The 19,893-nt window shown below is 38.8% G+C and overlaps 1 protein-coding gene across 8 annotated transcripts in view; it reads right to left on the bottom strand.

The window, feature by feature from the left end:
* The window catches only part of YAP1 (Yes1 associated transcriptional regulator), a 94,252-nt gene that overhangs the window by 26,858 nt on the left and 47,501 nt on the right, over positions 1-19,893 (bottom strand). For 4 of the 8 annotated variants that reach the window (XM_064170541.1, XM_064170554.1, XM_064170547.1 and 1 more), the window contains exons 3-4: positions 17,669-17,784; positions 8,823-8,936 (exon numbers count right to left, since the gene is read on the bottom strand). In XM_064170541.1, coding sequence (XP_064026611.1) covers positions 8,823-8,936; positions 17,669-17,784 — 230 coding nt within the window. The remainder of the gene's footprint in view (positions 1-8,822; positions 8,937-17,668; positions 17,785-19,893) is intronic. The other 4 variants (XM_064170573.1, XM_064170589.1, XM_064170581.1 and 1 more) reach the window with 1 other exon arrangement.

Here is a 19,893-nt window from a genome sequence, read left to right as displayed (position 1 = left end):
TGAAAGTAACATGCCCAACCAAAAGTCTATGTAAAACTGGAATATCTTAAGATATCGAGTATTTTGTGTATATTTAATATTCATTTAAATTTCCTTACATGATCTAGTAACTCTTCAAAAACAGAACCTAAGAATCTAGTTTCTGAATTCTCATTCATGTATTAATTGAAAGTATTTTATTATCTCAAGAACACAATTGCTAAGGACTTAAAATTCAAGTTTTAAATTGCCCTCAGAACAGACCATGGAGTTATTTGTCATTTAAGGGAACTATTTTGTGAAATAAAACTAAAAGTATAGTCATTAAAATAAGATACTGCTTAACTGAATTTTATGGTCTTAACAACATTCCCAGTGAAGAACCAGTGTGAAAAAATACTTTTCAGCTATCTTAGTTGATTACACAAGTCTTTAAGGAAAACAAAAAGGAGAATGTAATTTTCTATCATTTCCAACACTATTTAGTGAAGAGAGGAAAAACACATCTCTCCAAGTGACAGACAAAAAGAGGTGTTTAAGTTTTCATTAGGGATTGTTAACTTTTTTTTAGTTGGTTAGTCTTTTGGTGCTTGTTTGTTATTTTCATTTCTCATTTTGCATTACTTACTGAGGACATGACTGCAGAAATCTGCACTCTAAAGAATATACTTATCTATATCATCTCAGATAATCACATTTTATTTTTCCTACACCTCAAGGGCATGTGATGACTCTGACAAGCACAGCTCTTTAAAAGTACTTTGATTTCCAAGGCAAAGACCTTTATATATCTGTTAGAGTCAGGTCTCACCAATTATCTAATGTGTCCTGTTCCTTACCTTCCATGGCTATATAAAGCATTTAAAATAAGGGGCTCTGCACCCACACAGTGAGGGCTGTGAAGACCTCACAGGCAGAGAAGGAACAAACAAGTCTTTGTTTCCAGAAGAGAGGGATTTGAGGGAGGAGGAGGGGCAGACAAGTTAAAAAACAGGGGCAACTTAAGACAATAAAAAAAGGATCTTGCCATCCTGTAATATGGCTTAACTTCACAATCTGCAGAAGACAGCCCACTGTAATACATGCAGTATGCTTTTGAGGACAGAGAATTAATGATCTTCAAATGTTACATATCAAATATTCTACTGCTCAAACTCAACAGCAAGATGCCTCTTCTGTATTGCAGAGGATAATACCTGACAGCTACTGAAAAGTTTAGTCCGCTGTCTCCATCCTTAGTGGAAACCAAAGGAAAACAAAAACAAACTAAGAGGGAGAAACAATTAATAGTCACTGGTGCTACAAAGAAAAGGCCAGGAGATAGTTAGTAACTTAAACATAAAAGGCTAATTCTCCCAAGATCCTAAGACAATTTAAATCACAGGTCCCAGGGCACTGACAGTTTGCAGCAGGCACAGCACCTTTCCCCTATGCACAAGAATTACACGCCAAAATTGCTGTAGAGCACCCTTAATAAGTAATAGACAAGATGAACTGTTGATGAGCTTTGTTTTGTATTTATCATTTCACTCTTCAAAATTGAAAGTAATTTTAATCTACAGATTTAAAGCCATTTTTTGAACAATGAAAAAAAGCTCAGTATCTGAGCATACTATAATTTAGTCTTCCTAGTAAGAATCAATCTTTTTATTGAGAGAACTGAAATACCATACTTGTCACTACAGTATCTGCTGTTTAAAACAATATAATCTAACCAGTTCTTTGTTTTCTTTGATAAAACCATTGTTTTAAAAACTCTTTATGTATCCTAAATGACAGAGGCGAAACAGGTGCATTGACTTACCACTACTAAGATTCTACAGCATCCACAGACAGACTCCTAAACTGAAAACTGGAGTAAAATGCTGCTGCAGTTTTTCACTGATTTAACTTCCTTCCTTATAGCAATATTTACAAAGCACTTCAAGTCAATGTATGTCAGTTTAAGAACTAGAATATCATGGCTATGCAGAAAAGCAAATACATATGAGATTTGGCAGTAATGTGAGTAGCTGTAAGAAACTTCTGCTCAGTGCATGCACATAAAACAAAAGTTTCAATTATTTACAAATAAATCAATTTGAAATTGGGAAGTCTAAACAATTTATTTTTAAAAAATCATTTTATTTCAAGATCTTCATGCAGAATGGAACTGACAGCATAAATACTACTACAGGAAAGCTATGTAGGACACACTACAACTGACAGATTATGAGAAGAAATCTCCACTAATGCCATCTGAATTTAAATTGCATGTAGGAAATACTGAAGACTACAGAAACTGCAGGGCTCAAAGCTTATAAAGGCCCCATGTCCATCTACTGCGTATCCTAAAAAACGTATTTAAATCAAAGCTAGTTTGCATTTTAGTCCAAAGGTTAATCAGTAAAGTCTATATAAGACTATTAGCTGTAAAGTTTTACTGCTTAATCACCACATGATACTTTCTGGGTTAATTAGGCCAAGACAAGCTTCTGTACAACGATAAAATAATATGAAACCTTTATTTGAGGAGAACAAACCCTATGTATATGCATGTACACTTAAGCCCACAGATTCACAGAATGGCTTAGGGTGGAAGAGATCTTAAAGACCGTCTAGTTCCAAGCCCCCTTCCATGGACACAGACACCTTCCACTAGATCAGTCTACTCAAGGCCTCATCCACCCTGGCCTTGAACACCTCCAGGCAGGAAACATCCATGACCTCCCTCTAGAACTTGTTCCAGTTTCTCACCACCTTCACTGTAAAGAATTTTGTTCTAATATCCAGTCCAAAGCTACCCTTGTCAAGCTTCAATTTATTCCCTCTTGTCCTACCACTAAAAGCTTTCCCCTTTCCAGCTTTCTTGTCGATCTCCTTCAGGTACTGGAAGGCTGCTGTAAGATCTCTCTGTATCCTTCTTTCTTCCAGGCTGAACAGCCCCAATTCTTGCAGTCTGTCTACATAGATGAGGTGCCCCAGCCCTCTAATCATCTTTGTGGCCCTCCTCTGGACCCACTCCAGCAGTTCCATGTCTCTCCTACGCTAGAGGCACCATAATTGGATGCAGCACTCCATGTGGGGTCTCACAAGACAGAATCACCTCCCTTGTCCCACTAGTCACTTATGATGGAGCCCAGGATACAGTTGGTCCTTTGATCCGCAAGCACACACTGGCAGCCCATGCTGAGTTTTTCATACACTGACACATCCAAGTTCTTCTCCTCAAGACTGCTATCAAGCCACTCCTTGCTCAGCCTATATTTGTGTTTGAGACTGCCCTGACCTAGGGCGTAAAGATACCAACAAATCTTTCTCAAACTAAATTAAATTATTCTGAAAACAAAACAAACCAAACAAAACCCAAATCAGGTATAAATTTATCTATACCCACGTCCCTTCTTGTTAGTATACATAAAGTAAATGACAGAGGGATCTGGATAGGCTGGATCAATGTCTGAGGTCTACTGTACGTGCTCCAATAAGCCCAGATGCCAGGTTCTGCACCTGGGTCACAACAACTCCCTACAATACCTACAGGCATGGTGGAGAGTGGCTGGGAAGTCACCTGACAGAAAAGGACCCAGAGGTGCTGGTTGACAGCTGGCTGAATACGAGCCAGCAGTGTGCGCGGGTGGCCAAGAAGGCCAATGGCATCCTGGCCTGAATCAGGAATAGCGTGGCCAACAAGAGTAGGCAGGTAATCATGCCACTGTACTCTGATGAAGCCACACCTTGAATACTGCATTCAGTTTGGGGCTCCTCACTGCAAGAAGGATATTTTGTTGCTGGAGTATGTCTAGAGAGAGGCAAGAAAGATGGTGAAGGGTCTGGTGAACAAGTCTTATGAGGAGTTGCTGAGGGAACTGGGACTGTTCAATGTGGAGAAGAGGAGGCTGAGGGGAGATCTCACTGCCCTCTACAACCACCTGAAAGGAAGTTGTAATGAGGTCTATCAAGTGACAGGACAAGAGAAAATGGCCTGAAATTGCACCAGGGAAGGTTTACACCAGATATCAGGATATATTTTTTTACTGAAAGGGTGTTCAGGGACTGGCACAAGCTATCCATGGAAGGGGCAAAGTCACTATCCATGAAGGTATTAAAAAAAACATGGCACTTCAGGACACGCTTTAATGGCCATGGTGGTGTTAGCTCGATGGTTGGACCTGTTGATTTTATAGGTCTTTCTTAGTTGAGAAAACTCTATGATTCTGTGACATGCCATTGCATTTGCAGATCAAAGCCAACTGTGGCTCACACTTGCTTTTGTACAGGAATGTGAATCTGTTCTGGAACTTAAAAAAATCTGAAATGCCACTGTGACCAGACACAAGATCTGGGCTTTACTTTTGACTAAACAAAGGCCCAAACCCCTGCATTTTCTGGACTAGGGTTCTAGTTCTACCTGATCCACAAATGTGCCCCTGGCAAGACTTGTACAACCTGATTTGAAGAAATGTGTATTAAATTAAATGCTAGACAGGTAAAGGATATGAAGGCAACACTATGAAATACCTCATTTTAATTTCCAGTACTTAAAAACTAGCAGCTGCTCCAGAGTTTACACTTTAAAGTGTATTTCAAGTTTGTTGTTATCATCACTTCTATTTCTTTTCCTACTGGTGTAGTTCAGGCAGCTACTGGACACAACACCCTTATGGAAGTTTCTATTATGATGTTAAACACTGTCTTACCTTGCCTTCCCCTTCATCCAAAATTTATACAGAACTTAAAAAATCATTAACATAATCTCTACATGTGAATCATTAACATAATCTCTATGTGGGAATCATTAACATAATCTCTAAGTGGGAGTGGTAAAAATAACGTCATGGCAATGATTTCAAGCATACCCCATATGGTAGCTCCCACATTTGGAAGCACCGGAAGGAAAAACACTAGGCACATGTAACACTGGCATGGTAACTAGTAACAAGCCTGTAAAAGAGAAATCTGGAATAAACAAGAAAACTGAAACATTGCTTTACTCCAGTCCCTGCAGACAGACTTGCTTGACTACTCTAATGAAGCACTATTACTTAAACACAAGACTTATACTATCAGAGACACAGAAATCAACTGCCACTTTCTGGCATTTTCCCACTTAAAGCTCATTGTCTCATCTTCAAATTTAATAAAGTAAGTATCCTCAACAGGCAAATTATTTTAAATTGCATATCAAACCCAAGTCCTGGCATCTGAAAACGTAAAACATTTTAAATGCCTTTGGCGGTAGCTGATACAAAAGTTGATTTTTGGAAACTTCAGCAATAAAGTTGAATGATTCCAAACTTCAACTGGTTCTAGGAAATCTACTTTTACAGAAAAAGCAGATGTTGTTCCATTTCAACAATTCCAGCCACTCACAATGCATAGCTGACCTGCTTCCTACCCAGACATTTTTGACTATCAAGAAAACATATTACATGATCTGGAAGACTTAATATAAACAGCAGGATCTGTAAAGAATGACCAACGGACAACAGCAGAGGCTAGTAAAAGACAACAGTTCAAAACACAGGCTCAGCTTGACAGTTTAATTAAAGAAATGCACAGCCTTCTTTTAAAAAAACACCCCCTCCCCACATCACTTGAATCCCTTTAGTGCATGGAAGGTAGGATAGCATGTTTGTACCAGATGCTCTACTAGACAAGAATCCTGCTGACATCAGCCTAAGGACTGCCCCCCACCATTCCCATTCCTTTGATCCCATCTCATCGTTTATGATTGCCTGTGCTTGGCATAAGAAAACTCTCCTTTCATACTTACTGCTCTCCTGGATTTTCAAGTTTGTGAATTTTCCAAACAGAAATCTATTCTAAAAACAAATACATAGACTTCGAGGATCAATATTTGAGCCACGACAAGACTTCACTGTTGTTTAATTGGTGGAGCTGAAGACACCAAACCCATTTCATAGATGTTAAATCTGACTTCTGGAACAAAGCTCATATCTTGGAGCACTCACATCTCAGACCCAGCACAGTCTACAGGCAGATATTTGGACAGGGACTCCATTCTGATGCATCAGTCTTAAAAACCTGCTGCAATAAGGAATCCAAATTAACTGCACCATTTTATCTTCTATTTAAAAGCACGAATACAATACCCAGAATCCCCAAACAAAACAAGTCAGTAGGAGTGTCCACCTAAAATAATTTCTTCAAAGTGATCCTCCTTCCTCTCTCTTTTCTAGCCCATTAATGGAAAATTCCCAGCATAACTTAAAAAACAAACAAAGTATATGAACACCTACTTAGGAAAATAAAGATGAATGCAAAGTTTCCATTTGGTAAGGAACATACAGAGACAGAACAGCTGTTTCCCAGGAGGCTGGGAATTCAGAAGCAATAATGGTAGACTCTTCAAACCTTCTTTCTAAATACTGATTCAGAAGAGTATGTTTGCACATACCACTCAATAGCTTTACTGTTTTCAATGGTTCTTCACATTGGTGAAAGTGGCAATATCAAGGAAGAAATTCATTTCTCCTTAATTTTCAGTCAACATTAGTATTACTGCATCAAGAGCTTCAACAGACAAAGATGAATACACCTGGGATTGCTTTTCAAAGGATTAGTAGACAAAAAAATAGTGAAAACCAAACCCTTATCCTTAAACAGAGAGATAGAAAACAGTATGGGCATCCTCAGTGGGAAAAAAAACACCCAGTCTTTTCAACCTATATCAAGCACTGAAAGGTAAACTTCTGAGTCATTCACACACTGTTTAAGGTCACAGCACATATTTGTTGAGGATTTCCACATGATAAATAAATGCAAGGCTCAGTAAATTAGCTGTCAAACAGATTTCCCCCCCCCCCCCCCTTTAGGGGTGTGACTTAAGGAGGTCACATTTGAGGAAGCAAAATGAATAAGGCTCTGTATTTTCTTGGCTGAAACAATAAAAATACAAACCATCATACATAGTGTACAACTTAAGATTTTAAGGAAAAGTCCTTCAAGCTCAACAGCAGCTAGCAGCTTGTCTCTATTTGCCATCACTCTAGATCAGAAGAGCCCATATGCCTTTTTTTCCCCCCTTCCCTTTTTTTTTTTCCTGCCCCTTTCAGTTACACTTGAGCTCTTTGACTGAAAAGGTCTGGAACAGATTAAAAGTCCGACCACAAAATAAAGAGCCCTGGCATGTACTCAAGTCTGTCTGGGATACACATACGCAGTGGGCCCAAAAAGGGAAGTTATGCAGCAAGAAATCCTTATGCAGTCTTTTGGAAATTTCTAACTTCTTTCAGTTTAACTGCACAGCCTCAACATTTGATGAGGTTTCAGTATAGACAAGTAGCTTTTGCCCTTACAAATAGATTACACTATTTGCAGGAATACAAAATAGTGCTGAGAAACAAGATTCATCTCTGTCAATTATAGCCTTTTCCACACTCCTTTTTAATGTGAGCTCATCACTGGAAACTATAAAGTAATACCAAGAAAAGAAAAAATACATACCCTGCAAGATTACTTAAGTAAACACAATTGTCCTGCTTCTTTTAAGTGAAAAGACTACTTCCTTTCAAGTCTTACTCACATATTAAGTAATTGTGAAGTTGCAAATTACCTACCTACACACTCCTGCAACACACAAACAGGTCTGCAACTCTGGCTGGTGTTAAAGCCAGCATGGACATTTGCCAATGCTGACAACCTTCAATACATGCCCCACCTTTGGGCTCAGGTTGCATAGTGGTTCAACCTGTCTACAAACTAGTGAGTGGTTTATAAACAAAGTGTGACAATCTGTTGTGATCCAGAAGAGCAAACGGATGTTTAAAGTAAGCACTCAAGTATATGAAACAAGAATGCTGAAATTTCTAACAGTCATTTCAGAAAAACAAAACAGAATAGCACTGTTGAGTTTTGCAGCTCTGTGTTTATATGGCATTCATGGAGTTAATGCCTCTTCCAAAAGGGGCCCACAGTTGTTGTTAGGTCAACCCCTGTAAAGCTTCAAAGGCTTTGTATCCCCTCAGCCTGACCTACTCAGTGATCTGCACACTGTTTTCATTTCACTGCATCGAGTCCAAAAGTAAAGACTGAAAACCACAACGATCTCTTCTGTTTTTTTCACCCCTACTGTTCTTTCCATGCCTCTGGAAAAATATCTAAAATCTAAAGGAGCTGAAAATAGTACGGTATTAGGAAAACAAATCAAGGGCAAATTAATACATCTAATAAAGCTTACCCACACAGGTCATGGCTTTACACGAAAACTAAAGTTGTAATACCACCTTAAATACATCAGAAAAATCACTTGGTTGAGCTAATACTAGTTTAGAGGCTGTTACTATATACTATTGCTATTCACAGTAATCAGTGTAACTCTGCTCTTCATACAGATCAAAAACATCAAAAATATTATTAAAATAGAAACAGAACAAATAAATTCTCTCCATGTTGCTTAAAATTGGAAGTTTTGTCATGATCATCACTGTGACAAGCTGGATTTATAAGCTGGTATGGTTCAAGTGTATTTGAGGATCATAAAAAGTTATTTGGCAATGTCCTCTTTAAGACAGCACAAAGGAAAATAAATATTTCTTTGGGAATTAAAAAATCTTAAGTTTTAAGGTTTGTGGTTTAAAAGGCAGCTTGGCTGAAACAGTCTCCAGGTAATTCCTAAATGCCACCAAGTCTGGGAGCTGTACGGTGACATACACTGTTCAAGAATATATCTTTTTCTTTATTACTGTTTTTTCAAAAAATATTGGTTTAAATAAAGTCTCTATAATTCAAATTAAAATGTATTTTAATGGTACTATAAAATGTTTTCAAAATATGCCTGCAAAATTAAAACTGAGTGAACTGAAGCGAATCAAAAATTCTGAAGTGAGATGAACTTTTACCAAAGCGTGGGTCAAGCCTTGGGTCTAGCCAAGATGTGGTCTTGTTCTTATGGTTTATGTAGTAAATTTCTCCATCCTGGGTCATAGCTTGTTCCCATCCATCGGGGAGTGGGCCTGCAATATAGAAGGAAGGAGTTGATGGCGGGCTCTTGTTTGCTCCAGCTGAAATGGATCTAAAAAAAATTCCAACATTTTACACATATAACAGTACATGAAACAGAAGTTTCAAGCTCGAGTCTCACATTTCTGGGATAAGGGCAAAGAAATGGCGGGTATGAAATCAAAGAACAGAAAACATTCCTATCATTTTTATTTTGAATTTGGAGTTTAATTTTATAACTTGTTTGCATCCTTTCATATGCTTTTGACCCTTCACTTTGTTATAGCGTTATAGAACAAAACCAGCAATAAGTCAAGCCTGCCAGAATGAAACCAGCATGAGCACCAGGGAAAAAGAACAAGCACAGAGATATTCTATCTCTCATGGGAAAATTCATGTTGTGATTAAGGTCCATCAGTAGCAAGGAGATAACACTGATGAGATCCTGAAATATTCCTCTTTCACAAACAATTAAAAAAAAAAAAACAGAAAAGCTCATTTTCCTTGTACCTCATATAGTAACTTTCTGTGGAAGCATTAAAGGCTTAAGCAAGCAAAAACACAAACCTGAAGAGCAGCAGGCGAACAAGCAACAAAAAAAGCAAAGGTAAGAAAACACCAGGAGCAGACATAGAGACACAATGCTACAAACAGCAGTGCTATGCCTCTGTGAGCTAAGGCACAAGCAGGGAAATCTGCATTTAGGAACTGGTACAAAGGAGTTAGCTGACAGCGTTCTGGAGCTCACACTTAATGTCTGAACAGAGTCTTGAGGTGCATTTTCCTTATGGTCCAAACAGCAGCTTTTCAGATAACCACCTTTCATCACTACGCAGTTCAAAAACCATTTATTCCCACCTCTGCAGGACTGTGTACATTCATCTGTATTTTGCTTAGACTGAAAACTAGTCTTTAAGTTACACTAACATCATCTGTCATGTGCTTTACAAATGTATGTATTCTTATATTCATAGGTATGGACTTCTAAAAATACCTAAATGAGATATAGGAAGATTTTGTCTATATTTATTTAGGTTTAAATACAATTCAAAGGCAATAAGGCAAAAGATCAACTACAAATGTTAAGAATGTAAAAGAAATCAGAACAAGAACTGCTGCAGGAAGCCATTACATTGCAACCTCTCCTTCCACTCTTCCTCAGTGTAATCTCATAATACATTAGCAAAAGCTATCTGGCTTTTTAGACTATCAGACCATTCTGTATAAGATACATTAAGTATGCAGAAACATCATAATTTCCTGAGTCAGACATACATACAAAAATATGTGTATGTATTTGGTTTGTGCCTGAAGTACCTACTATATCTGAGCTCAAACTACATTAGCTCTGCCTATCATTTTGTCCAGAAGTTGTGCTCCTGCTGAAGAATTTTTTGTCTAAAGCTGGGGGGAGGGTGGGAGGGAGCAGAAGATTTGTTTCCATAATCTCAAAATAAGTTATTGGGAAAATGTCAAAATGGATGCGTTACAGTGATATCCAAAGACATAACTAGGACAAGAATTTCTTACCGTAGTTTCTGAAGATCTGCAAACTACCTTTCTAATTTGAACTTTTTCATTTTGGCTCAGAAAACTGTGCTCTTCTCTAGTAACCTTGTCGTGGAGGGGTACTCTGCCACCTATGCCAATTGTGGCGGAGGGGAGGAATTAATTCATGCGAGAGGATATTTATAAAAATATATAGATTTATTAACTTCAACATTTTCAACTCTTGCCACCCCCAACCACTGAACTTTAGTATTAATATTTGTTCTACATGGTTATGAAGACATTATGGGAATATATATCAAACATTAACTATTGTAACAACTAGCAAACATTCAAACTATTAACAGAGAGAGTATTGGAGGTCTTCAAGAAAAGACTGGCTGAGGCACTTAGTGCCATGATCTAGTTGACTGGATAGGGCTGGGGGCTAGGTTGGACTGGATGATCTTCGAGGTCTCTTCCAACCTTGTTGATTCTATGACTCTTTTTTCTATGATTGGTCAGGGCTGGGTAACAGGTTGGACTGGATGATCTTGGAGGTCTCTTCCAACCTGTTTGATTCTATGATTCTGTTTCTCCCTGTGGCTTAATGCCACTTGGGGTCTATATACTATTTGCTCAGCAGAGTGGGCTGAAAACTGGCAGGAGGCGATACAAATTACAGAGGCATTAATTTACTCACAATTCTGATTAATCAATAATCACCCTCTGGGACTACGTCACAGCCTATGCCTAGTGTCCAATTCATCATGGTCTCTGCCTGTGGACTTTGAGGCTGGAATCCTCTGGTTTCAGGGGAAATGACAGTCTCTGACCTTATGCTGCTGATTTCTTCTGGATGTTCTCTCCAGGGATACGTAGGCAGGAGCTCAGGTGCAGAGGCAGGATCCCATGCAGTCTGAGCACGGGTCTAATGCTGGCTACTCAGGCCAATCGAATGCAGACAGGCAAGCAAGCAATGTGGGGGAGCAACAAGTAAGCCTGTGTACCCCTATTTAGAAAATGTGGGCCGAGAATTAATAGCCCATTGGCCACTAGAATGACCAATCAGGTTGGCAGTCAGCCAAACCTTACCATCCTAGGCAAAAGCCACAGGCCTGGACTCCAAATATGGGAATCACGTGGGCCTAGCACCAGGCAGGCACGAGCTGGGGGTGTGGGGGCTTACACAGTCAGGTGTCCTGGGCAACTGACTTTATGGCACCAGGTCTGCTGTGCTCCTTTGTACTCGTTTACCCCTGGTGCAGGCAGAGAGACATGTCCAGGCAGGGCAAGGCATAAATAAACCTGCTTTTGGGCCTACAGGCCCTCCACAACAAACCTCACGACATCATTAGAGCTACTGGGTTTTTAAGTGAGGAAAAACAGTGCTGTAATCACTGGACATTTTCTTCCCGTTCCTAACACTCACAAGCTTTAAATGTTGCACACAAATAACATGAGGAATCAGAGGCTAGCAAACAGAATGGGTAGGAAAGAGTGACAACACTCCAAAATGTTAATAAAAATCTAATAATCAGAGTAACAGGGCTTCAATGAAGAATTGCAATATGAAGTGCAAAGAACCCTGTGCTTTGCTACCATACCCAAAAACCAGGTGGTTAAAGAGCAAGATGCTATTTTATAAAACTGGGGCACAGGAGCACAGCAATGTGTCCCACATCCTCCTAACACAGAAACCAATGAAAAGCCAAAAATGTTCCTTGACTGCTAAACCAACATGCTGGCCATGTGGGCACACCTTACCACTACCACTCTCCTCAGAGTCCTACATTTTACATTCCTTGGAGACAAAATTCATCAAGAAATTATCTTTTGAACTGCAAAGTCAAAAAACTCAACTGGCTCTAGGAAAAAAAAAACCAAAAAGAGCCTTGAGGTGTGAGCCCTGCTGAAGACCAAGAATTGTGTATGCTCTTCTGTAGTAAGTAAGAGCAAAATGCCTTTGGAGCAGCATGCCAGGAGATGATCAGTCCACCTTCCTGGTGGAACAATACTGCTTATGAGATTCAGTGACCTGATGAGTATTATCTTACTAAAGACAAAGGCTCCCATTTTTCTAAATAAAATGCACAGCTGTGGAGAGAACAGGAAAGATCTGCCTGCTCACCCATCTGTGTCACATTAGTAAGTCTTCCTTGCTAAGTGCCACCAAGGACTGCAGAAACAGTATTTTCCTCTCTAAAATCTTTTGGCATTAATTGTGATGTTGCTTTCTTCCTTAGCTAATAAGGGGTTTCATGTTTCTGATGTCATCCCTACATATTGAAATGGTAGTTCAAAAACTGATTAGTAGTGCTTCTGTCATTCTTACTTGGTTCTGGGAGCAGTCGTGAAACCAGAAGACTGTCATGTCTGATTTTACAACTGTCAGTCTGACATACACAGGGAAAACTGGAAAACCATGGTTAAGAACAGCAGATACATTCACCCAAGACATCTAGGACAATTCCTGTGTCACTTTGAGCCCCCAAAAACTGTCACTTTGCCCCCCAAAAGCCTAACGGGAATAGAATTAACAGCATAGCTGAGTGCCTTAAGGTATATAAAATCTATTACTGCTCTTTGGGCTTTCTTAGTAAAATTTCTACAGCTACTATAGCCTGTGTTGTACAAAACCAGGCATTCTGGAGCCATTTAGCCCAGGAACCTAACCTAGGGTGATGGACTCATCTTTCTGCTGAAAACAGCACATTTATTGACTCTAAAACTCTATAAACTTTTAAATAAAGCATTGAATACATGTCGAGACCCAAAAAGTATAGTGACTATGAGTAGACACTTGGCCTCCAAGCAACTCAGATGATTTCATGAGCCAGATTCTGTCTACTTATCAATGCCAGGGGACATTTTTTCAAGTACATTTTCAGTTTCCCTTTGATCCTTTGTAAACACTTATCACCAACAATATATCCCTGTGGCGTTGTCACCTACAAGTTCTGTTTGGTTCCTGAGCACAATCATAACCATAAGATTATAATTGTATGAAAATATTTGCACAGGGAGAGACAACCCTTCTAGGGAACTCACCATTTACTGTGGTACTTTTAAAGACAAGGTCATAAAAAAAAATATATTCCAGTTTCCAAATGTAAGCCATTCTTACAGAACTACTGATAAGGCGTATTTCTGTGACTAAATATTTATATAATGTTGTGACTTAACATAAATACATGTAATTTTCAAAGTCTGTGTGCATGTTTCTGCTGCGCATCTCCATTTTTGTGAATTCTACTTCCTCATACACCATGAAATGCAGAGTCTTGAGTGCAAAGCCAGCTTCCTGCTCCATATCTAGATATTACAAGAATACACTTAAATGACCTAGAAACTGGAGCATCTATTTCATGAGCAGCAATCATCTTCATCTCATATAAACACTGATCTCTAGGAACATTCCTAAGCTTTCTCTGTGAAAGCTGAAATGTTTCCCTTCAATACCTGTCACTGTGATTTCAAATCTGTTTAAAAATCAAAGTCCACAACATTAAAAATTTACCTGAAGTGCAGAAATCTGCAAATGAAGTGAGCAAGAACTTAAAAGAAAGAACTTGTTTTATTTACTGGCATATTCTACCTCACCTTCCCACCCTCCAAGAGGGAAAAAAAATTGTCAAGAGTTATGAATTTGAGTGTCTGTTTTCCTACCAATGTTCAACATGGTACTATGTCCCTAGTCTAAGAGGCAATGGAATTACACTAGATCTACAAGCTTTCTAATAAATTCAAAACTGCAGCGTAACAGGAAAGACAAAAGAGGACAAAGACAGGTAATCTGCTCCAAAGCTAGTTAGCTAATGTCTATGCGCAAGCAGAAGAAGATAAAGTAAGCAGTGCTGTCAAGCATGATTCAAGAAGTAAAAGTATCTGAAGAATGGAAGCATGTAAATACAATTATTATCCCACCTCTGCTGCAACAAGCGTAATTGTTGAAGAAAGGCACTGTTTACTTTCAAATGTGTAACTTCGCCTCAGTAAGAAATGTACAGGAGAAGTCCCTCAGAAAAGCAACAAACCACTATTACTACTTTCTTTTTTTTCCCCCTCCTAAATCAAGACAGAAGAACACAGTTTCTCCCACAACACCTTTAGAGAAAGAATGGTTAGAAACACAAAATCACAGCAGTCAGGCCTAATTTTAACATACATTGCACATTTAGAAGTAAGAGGGTTGTCTTCTTTCCATTACTTATATAAAGGTGCAATACCATTTCACAGAAGACTAAGCAACAAACACCATCTAAAAGAGCAGTGTTTCTCTGCACACACATGGCCCCAAACATTTTAGCTGATTACATGTAGTACCAAGCTAAGCTCAGCAAGACTGAGACATTAAAAAAAAAAGAAAGTAAAAATCAAAGAACAAAAACAAAGAGGAAAAAAATCTTCACTTTTCACATACTGATAACTTCCTGTAAAGCATGTATGTTAACACTCACAAAATAGTTTATTCACAAAATCATTGCCTTTGTCCTTACCACACCTTCTAAATTTCCCTGAGTTCCCAGAAAATTCAACAGGATTAGCTTCAATTTCAGCATCTTTCAGACTTCTGTTCTCTCCCTTCTTCAAGTCTGTTTTCCTGCTCTTAACTCTAGCTGATGGCTAAAATTCTAACTCTGGGTAAATTGGCAAAACTTCTACTGGCTTTCAAGACGGGCCTGAAAACCTTCTTACATTTCATGGCATCAGCTTTACTTACAAGCTCCTTTGGCAGTCTGTAATTAAAGATACTGAGACAGCAGCTTCTGATTAAGCACTACAATTAAATGAGTGCTATACAAGGATGAGCCGTACAGAAAGGAAAACATTCTCCCTTGTGGAATTTTGGACATTTTTTTGCAAGTCACTGACCTCCAGCTGTCACAATACTTACACTTGAGCTTTCCCACTGTCTTTCATGAAAGGCTCTCAAAGGACAAGAAGGACTAGTGCATGTTTCATTGCCAGCAATATTTCAAAACAGGAAACTTCTGCCTTAAAGGTCTCAACTTTTACTTCCCAATGCTTGATGATGAATATTCAAATTACAACATTAAGTAGCCTTGCATCTGTGACGTTAACACTCAGATTTAAGTTCCACTGTGCTGAAGGGATACAGATACTTGATTTTTAGCATTTGTCTCAAAGATCTCCTTACTAGGCCACCAAGGAAGCATAAGTTACCACAAACTCAGTAGTAAAAAGTAATAGAACTAGATATGAGACTTTAGTCAAAACAAATTATACAGTCATAATTAACAGCACACAGATTTGCCAAATCAGGTATCAGAAACAGAATCGTATCCAAATAATACTGGACCCGAATTTAATTCAAAACAGATTTTGCTAAATGCAAACAAGTGAAGGGTATGCAGGTGCATCCAAAGAGCCAGTTTCAAGCCACAACACCTCAACTGATTTAAGCTGCTAAAAAAGCAATGCTACATAAACACGCAACTATGTACACTTAAGTCCTGACCTCTTCATGCACTTTATCAAATTCAGAGCAGTGGGGAAAATTAATTTTATGAGATTTCAGTTCATATTCAATACAGTATCATCTGTGAAATGAAAAACAAATGCTCAATGAACTTGTACTCAAGCACTTTCTCAAGTCACAAGACAACCCACTTTAATGTCTCTTAATTTACTGCATGAGCAACATCATCTATACAGGATCACTTGCTCACACATCAGTCAATTACATGTCAATTCTTGATTTCCTTATAAAGGTAGTCCTCATGTAACGACTGCTAGATTATCTCTTAGATTTTTACCCCTTGCAAATAACCAGTTTTGGTTTGTTTTTGTTTTGTTTTAAAGCTAGGGACTCTTCATTTCTTTCTAAGTACATAAAGTGAATCCTGCTTCACTATTAATTCTTGGTACAACGGAAGATTTGAGGAGTTATCTTAAAATACAGAATTCTATCAATATTCGAACGCCAAGCATCTAGTTTTAGCATATATAGGATAAGCCAAAAGGCAAAATAGACCAAAGGAATAGACCATGCTGGATGAGGCTTTGAGTGACCTGGTCTACTAAGAGGTCTCCTTGCCTGTGGCAGGGGGGTTGGAAATAGATGATCTTTAAGTTCCCTGCCAACTTACACCATTCTATGATTCCAGATTTTTCCTTTCTCCTCTATTTTTCCCCTGCAGGTTTCGTGGGATACATTTACAGTAAAAATAATCACAGTTATTATACTTTCACATCAGAGCATGAGATCTTAATTGCTCTGAATCATTACTTCCTGAACTTGAACAGAACTCTCATTTGTTTCAGGATAATCCAGCCTTCTAGTGTAGCTAGCAAAGCATTTGATTGGCTTCCCCTCTAATACTCAGTCATAAACGACATAGTTTGGTCATGCCTGTTAATCTTTGAGTATTGTCTGCAGCATATGAATTGCGCCATGAAACAAAGCCGTCTAAGTGGACAACAAAAAGCAGCAACAGAGAATAACCTTTGTGAAATACAGAACAGCAGACACAAACAAAATACAATCGGACTGTGAGAAAATAAATACAACATGAACCTCAGTGACATACAGAAGGTGGCAAAAGAGCACAGCAGTAAAACTAGCACAAGAGAAGTCTGAAAGCATATAGCACAAGAACAAGCACACTTTACCACTAATGATGACCCTCTCAGACTAGCTGAAAAACAATTCCAGGCTTCCTCAGCAAGAGAAATTATTATCGTGATACAGGAATTTGGAAACAAGAAAATGAGAGGAAAACCAAAACATTTCTGCTTCTAAACAAGAATTTCCAGGTGTTGGCTTTGTCCATTTAGGGAAGATAGTAAAAAAGAGATGTTTCTAACAAATACAAGAAATGTAAAATTAATGGGGGTATACAACGCTTAGTGAGGAAGAGGAGGCAGAAGAACACTGCAGGAGCACAACAGCTTTAATGTCAATTGACACAGTGCAAATTCTAGTCTTCATGAATTGAATGGCTCTTTCAATCAGAAGAAACTAGGACAAAGATTCTCCTTCTCCAGATGTCTTAATAAACCACAAACCAAAGGACTATAGTCTATTTTCTGTTGACATCATAAATGTTAAACAAATTTCCTTACCTCCCATACCAGCCTCTTGCTTGATGCACCAGAAATTAACAAATTTAAAGTTTAAAACCAGGACAATTAGAAGGACACTTGTGAGATTTGGTCTCCCTCCTTCCCAACTAGAATAGCTAGTGGTACCTTCCTATGTATCAACTTTTTCATAAGTAGCAATTTTACTTACCTGATGCTGAGTTCATGATGTTCTGCTGCACAGAAGGACTGGTAGGTGCTGTAACATTCATCTGAGAAAGCATGGCTTTCCTAGGATCTTGCCATGTTGTGGTCTGATCGATGTGACTAAGACGAAAGGAAGAGAGAGTTAGAAGAGTCATGCATTCACAGCAATGACCTGCTAAGCACAGAAAGTTTAACAAAAGGTTAAACCTGCTGACAACAACTATATTAAAAAACAAGCAAGAACCATTTGGATTCTCTTCAATCATCAGAGTATATCAGATTATCAAACCCTTACTCTGGCCACCGTCACTTTCCAAAGAAAGTGAATCTCTGGAATTCTGGAATGTCAAGTACAGTCCAGAAACTTGGCATGATGAGGTCTGAGTTCATATTCATTACTTAGGGAGCTGTATCTAACTGGTTAGCAAGTAACCGTTAGTCTCTCCAAACTTTCTGGGCATAGATCAATATCTTCAGATCATGTGATGGTCTACTGTCCTCAGCACTAACAACTGAACAATCTCTCTACAGTAATTTAAGTAACTAGTCACAGTAGAGCAGTAATATGAAAGTGATGTGCAGCTACCTTTCAACTTCATGTGAAAATATGACAACTAGATTGTCAAGTGACCCAATGAGCCCTCTGCAGAACCTGGTGACAAGTGGCATCCCTCACTAAGGGTGCCTTAGTGGGAGTAGTGCTGTTTAGTATTTTTATCAATGATTTTGACAACAGAATCAAGTTCATCCCTACTAAGTTTGCAGATGACACCAAGCTGACTGGTGTAGTTGACATGTCTGAGGGACGCAAAGGGTTCAGACGCGAGTGAGAAGTAGGTCCATGTAAATCCTATGAGGTTTGTCAAGAACCAAGTGCAAGGTCCTGCATTTAAGTCAGGGCAATCCCTGTATTGATATAGGCTGCAGCATGAAATTACTGAGAGCAGCCCTGCAGAAAAGGACTTCGGGATATCAGTGGATGAAAAGCTGGATGTGAGCCAGCAGTGTGTGCCCACATCCCAGAGAGCCAACTGGATCATGGGAAGTATACTGAGGGAGATGATTATGCCCCTCTATGTCGCTCTGGTGAAACCTCACCTACAGTACTTTGTCCAGTTCTGGAGCCCCTAGCACAAGAAGGACACAAACTTTTTGGGGTGGGTCCAGAGGGCCATGAGAATTATATGAGAGCTGGAACACCTTTGCTATGAAAAAAGACTGACAAAGTTGGGGTTATGCAGCCTGGAGAAGAGAATACTGTGTGGAGACCTTCTTAGAACCTCTCAGTACTTAAAGATGGTCTATAGGTAAGATGAGGAACAGACCTTTTATCAGGGCCTGTGGTGACAGGACAAGGAGAAACAGTTTTAAATCAAAAGAGAGTAGACTTAGACTAGATATAAGGAGGAAATCTTTCACAAAGGTGGTGAAACATTGGCACAGGCTGCCCAAGGAGGTAGTAGAAGTTTCATCCCTGGAAATATTTCAGGTCAGGTTGGGCAGGGCTCTGACCAACGTGATCTAGTAAAACATATTCCTACTCACTGCAGGGTGGCAGGTTTACATGACCCTTAAAGGTCTCCTCCAATGCAAACTATTCTATGATTGCCTTCTTGAAGGACAATCTAAGTTATCTAGGTCAAATACATTAGAAGAGGTGAATCCCAAACTTTCTTTATGTATTTGCATGATCACAACATCTGAGATCTCTGGTCATAAATTAAGACCTCATTTTAGAACAAACTGGATGAACAGAGCAGAGTATTATTTGCTTCCTGCCCCAAGCAACTGATTGCTATACCTACAAACTTACTAATAAAAAAATCAATTCCAATTATTAACTGGTTTTAGTATATTCTTTGATGCTAAAAAAGTAGTCATTTCCCCCCCCAAATACTAAATTTTTGTAACTACTTCACCACGTCAAGTAAGTGATAATGAATAGATACAAATCCAAATACCACAAAATAGGGCAGTGGCTACCAAAACCAATTACTTATGTAGAACCACTTATCAGAAATCTGACTACTGAAGGGACTTTCTATTGTTAAGGCAGAAGGTATGAAGTAGCAGCTTTTAAAAAAGGTTTAAAATATGTCTATTTTACGTTCTCTAAATAAGCACAGAAATAATTCCAAGTCAAGGAGTTACATATGTACTGCAACTGGGTCACAAAACAGTCAGAAATGTCACTTGTACGAAAATGTAACAGTAAACAAAGATCTACTT

This window comes from Pogoniulus pusillus, chromosome 3 (assembly GCF_015220805.1).
Source record: "Pogoniulus pusillus isolate bPogPus1 chromosome 3, bPogPus1.pri, whole genome shotgun sequence".
Classification (NCBI taxonomy): domain Eukaryota; kingdom Metazoa; phylum Chordata; class Aves; order Piciformes; family Lybiidae; genus Pogoniulus; species Pogoniulus pusillus.
This window is presented reverse-complemented; position numbering and strand designations above follow the sequence as displayed.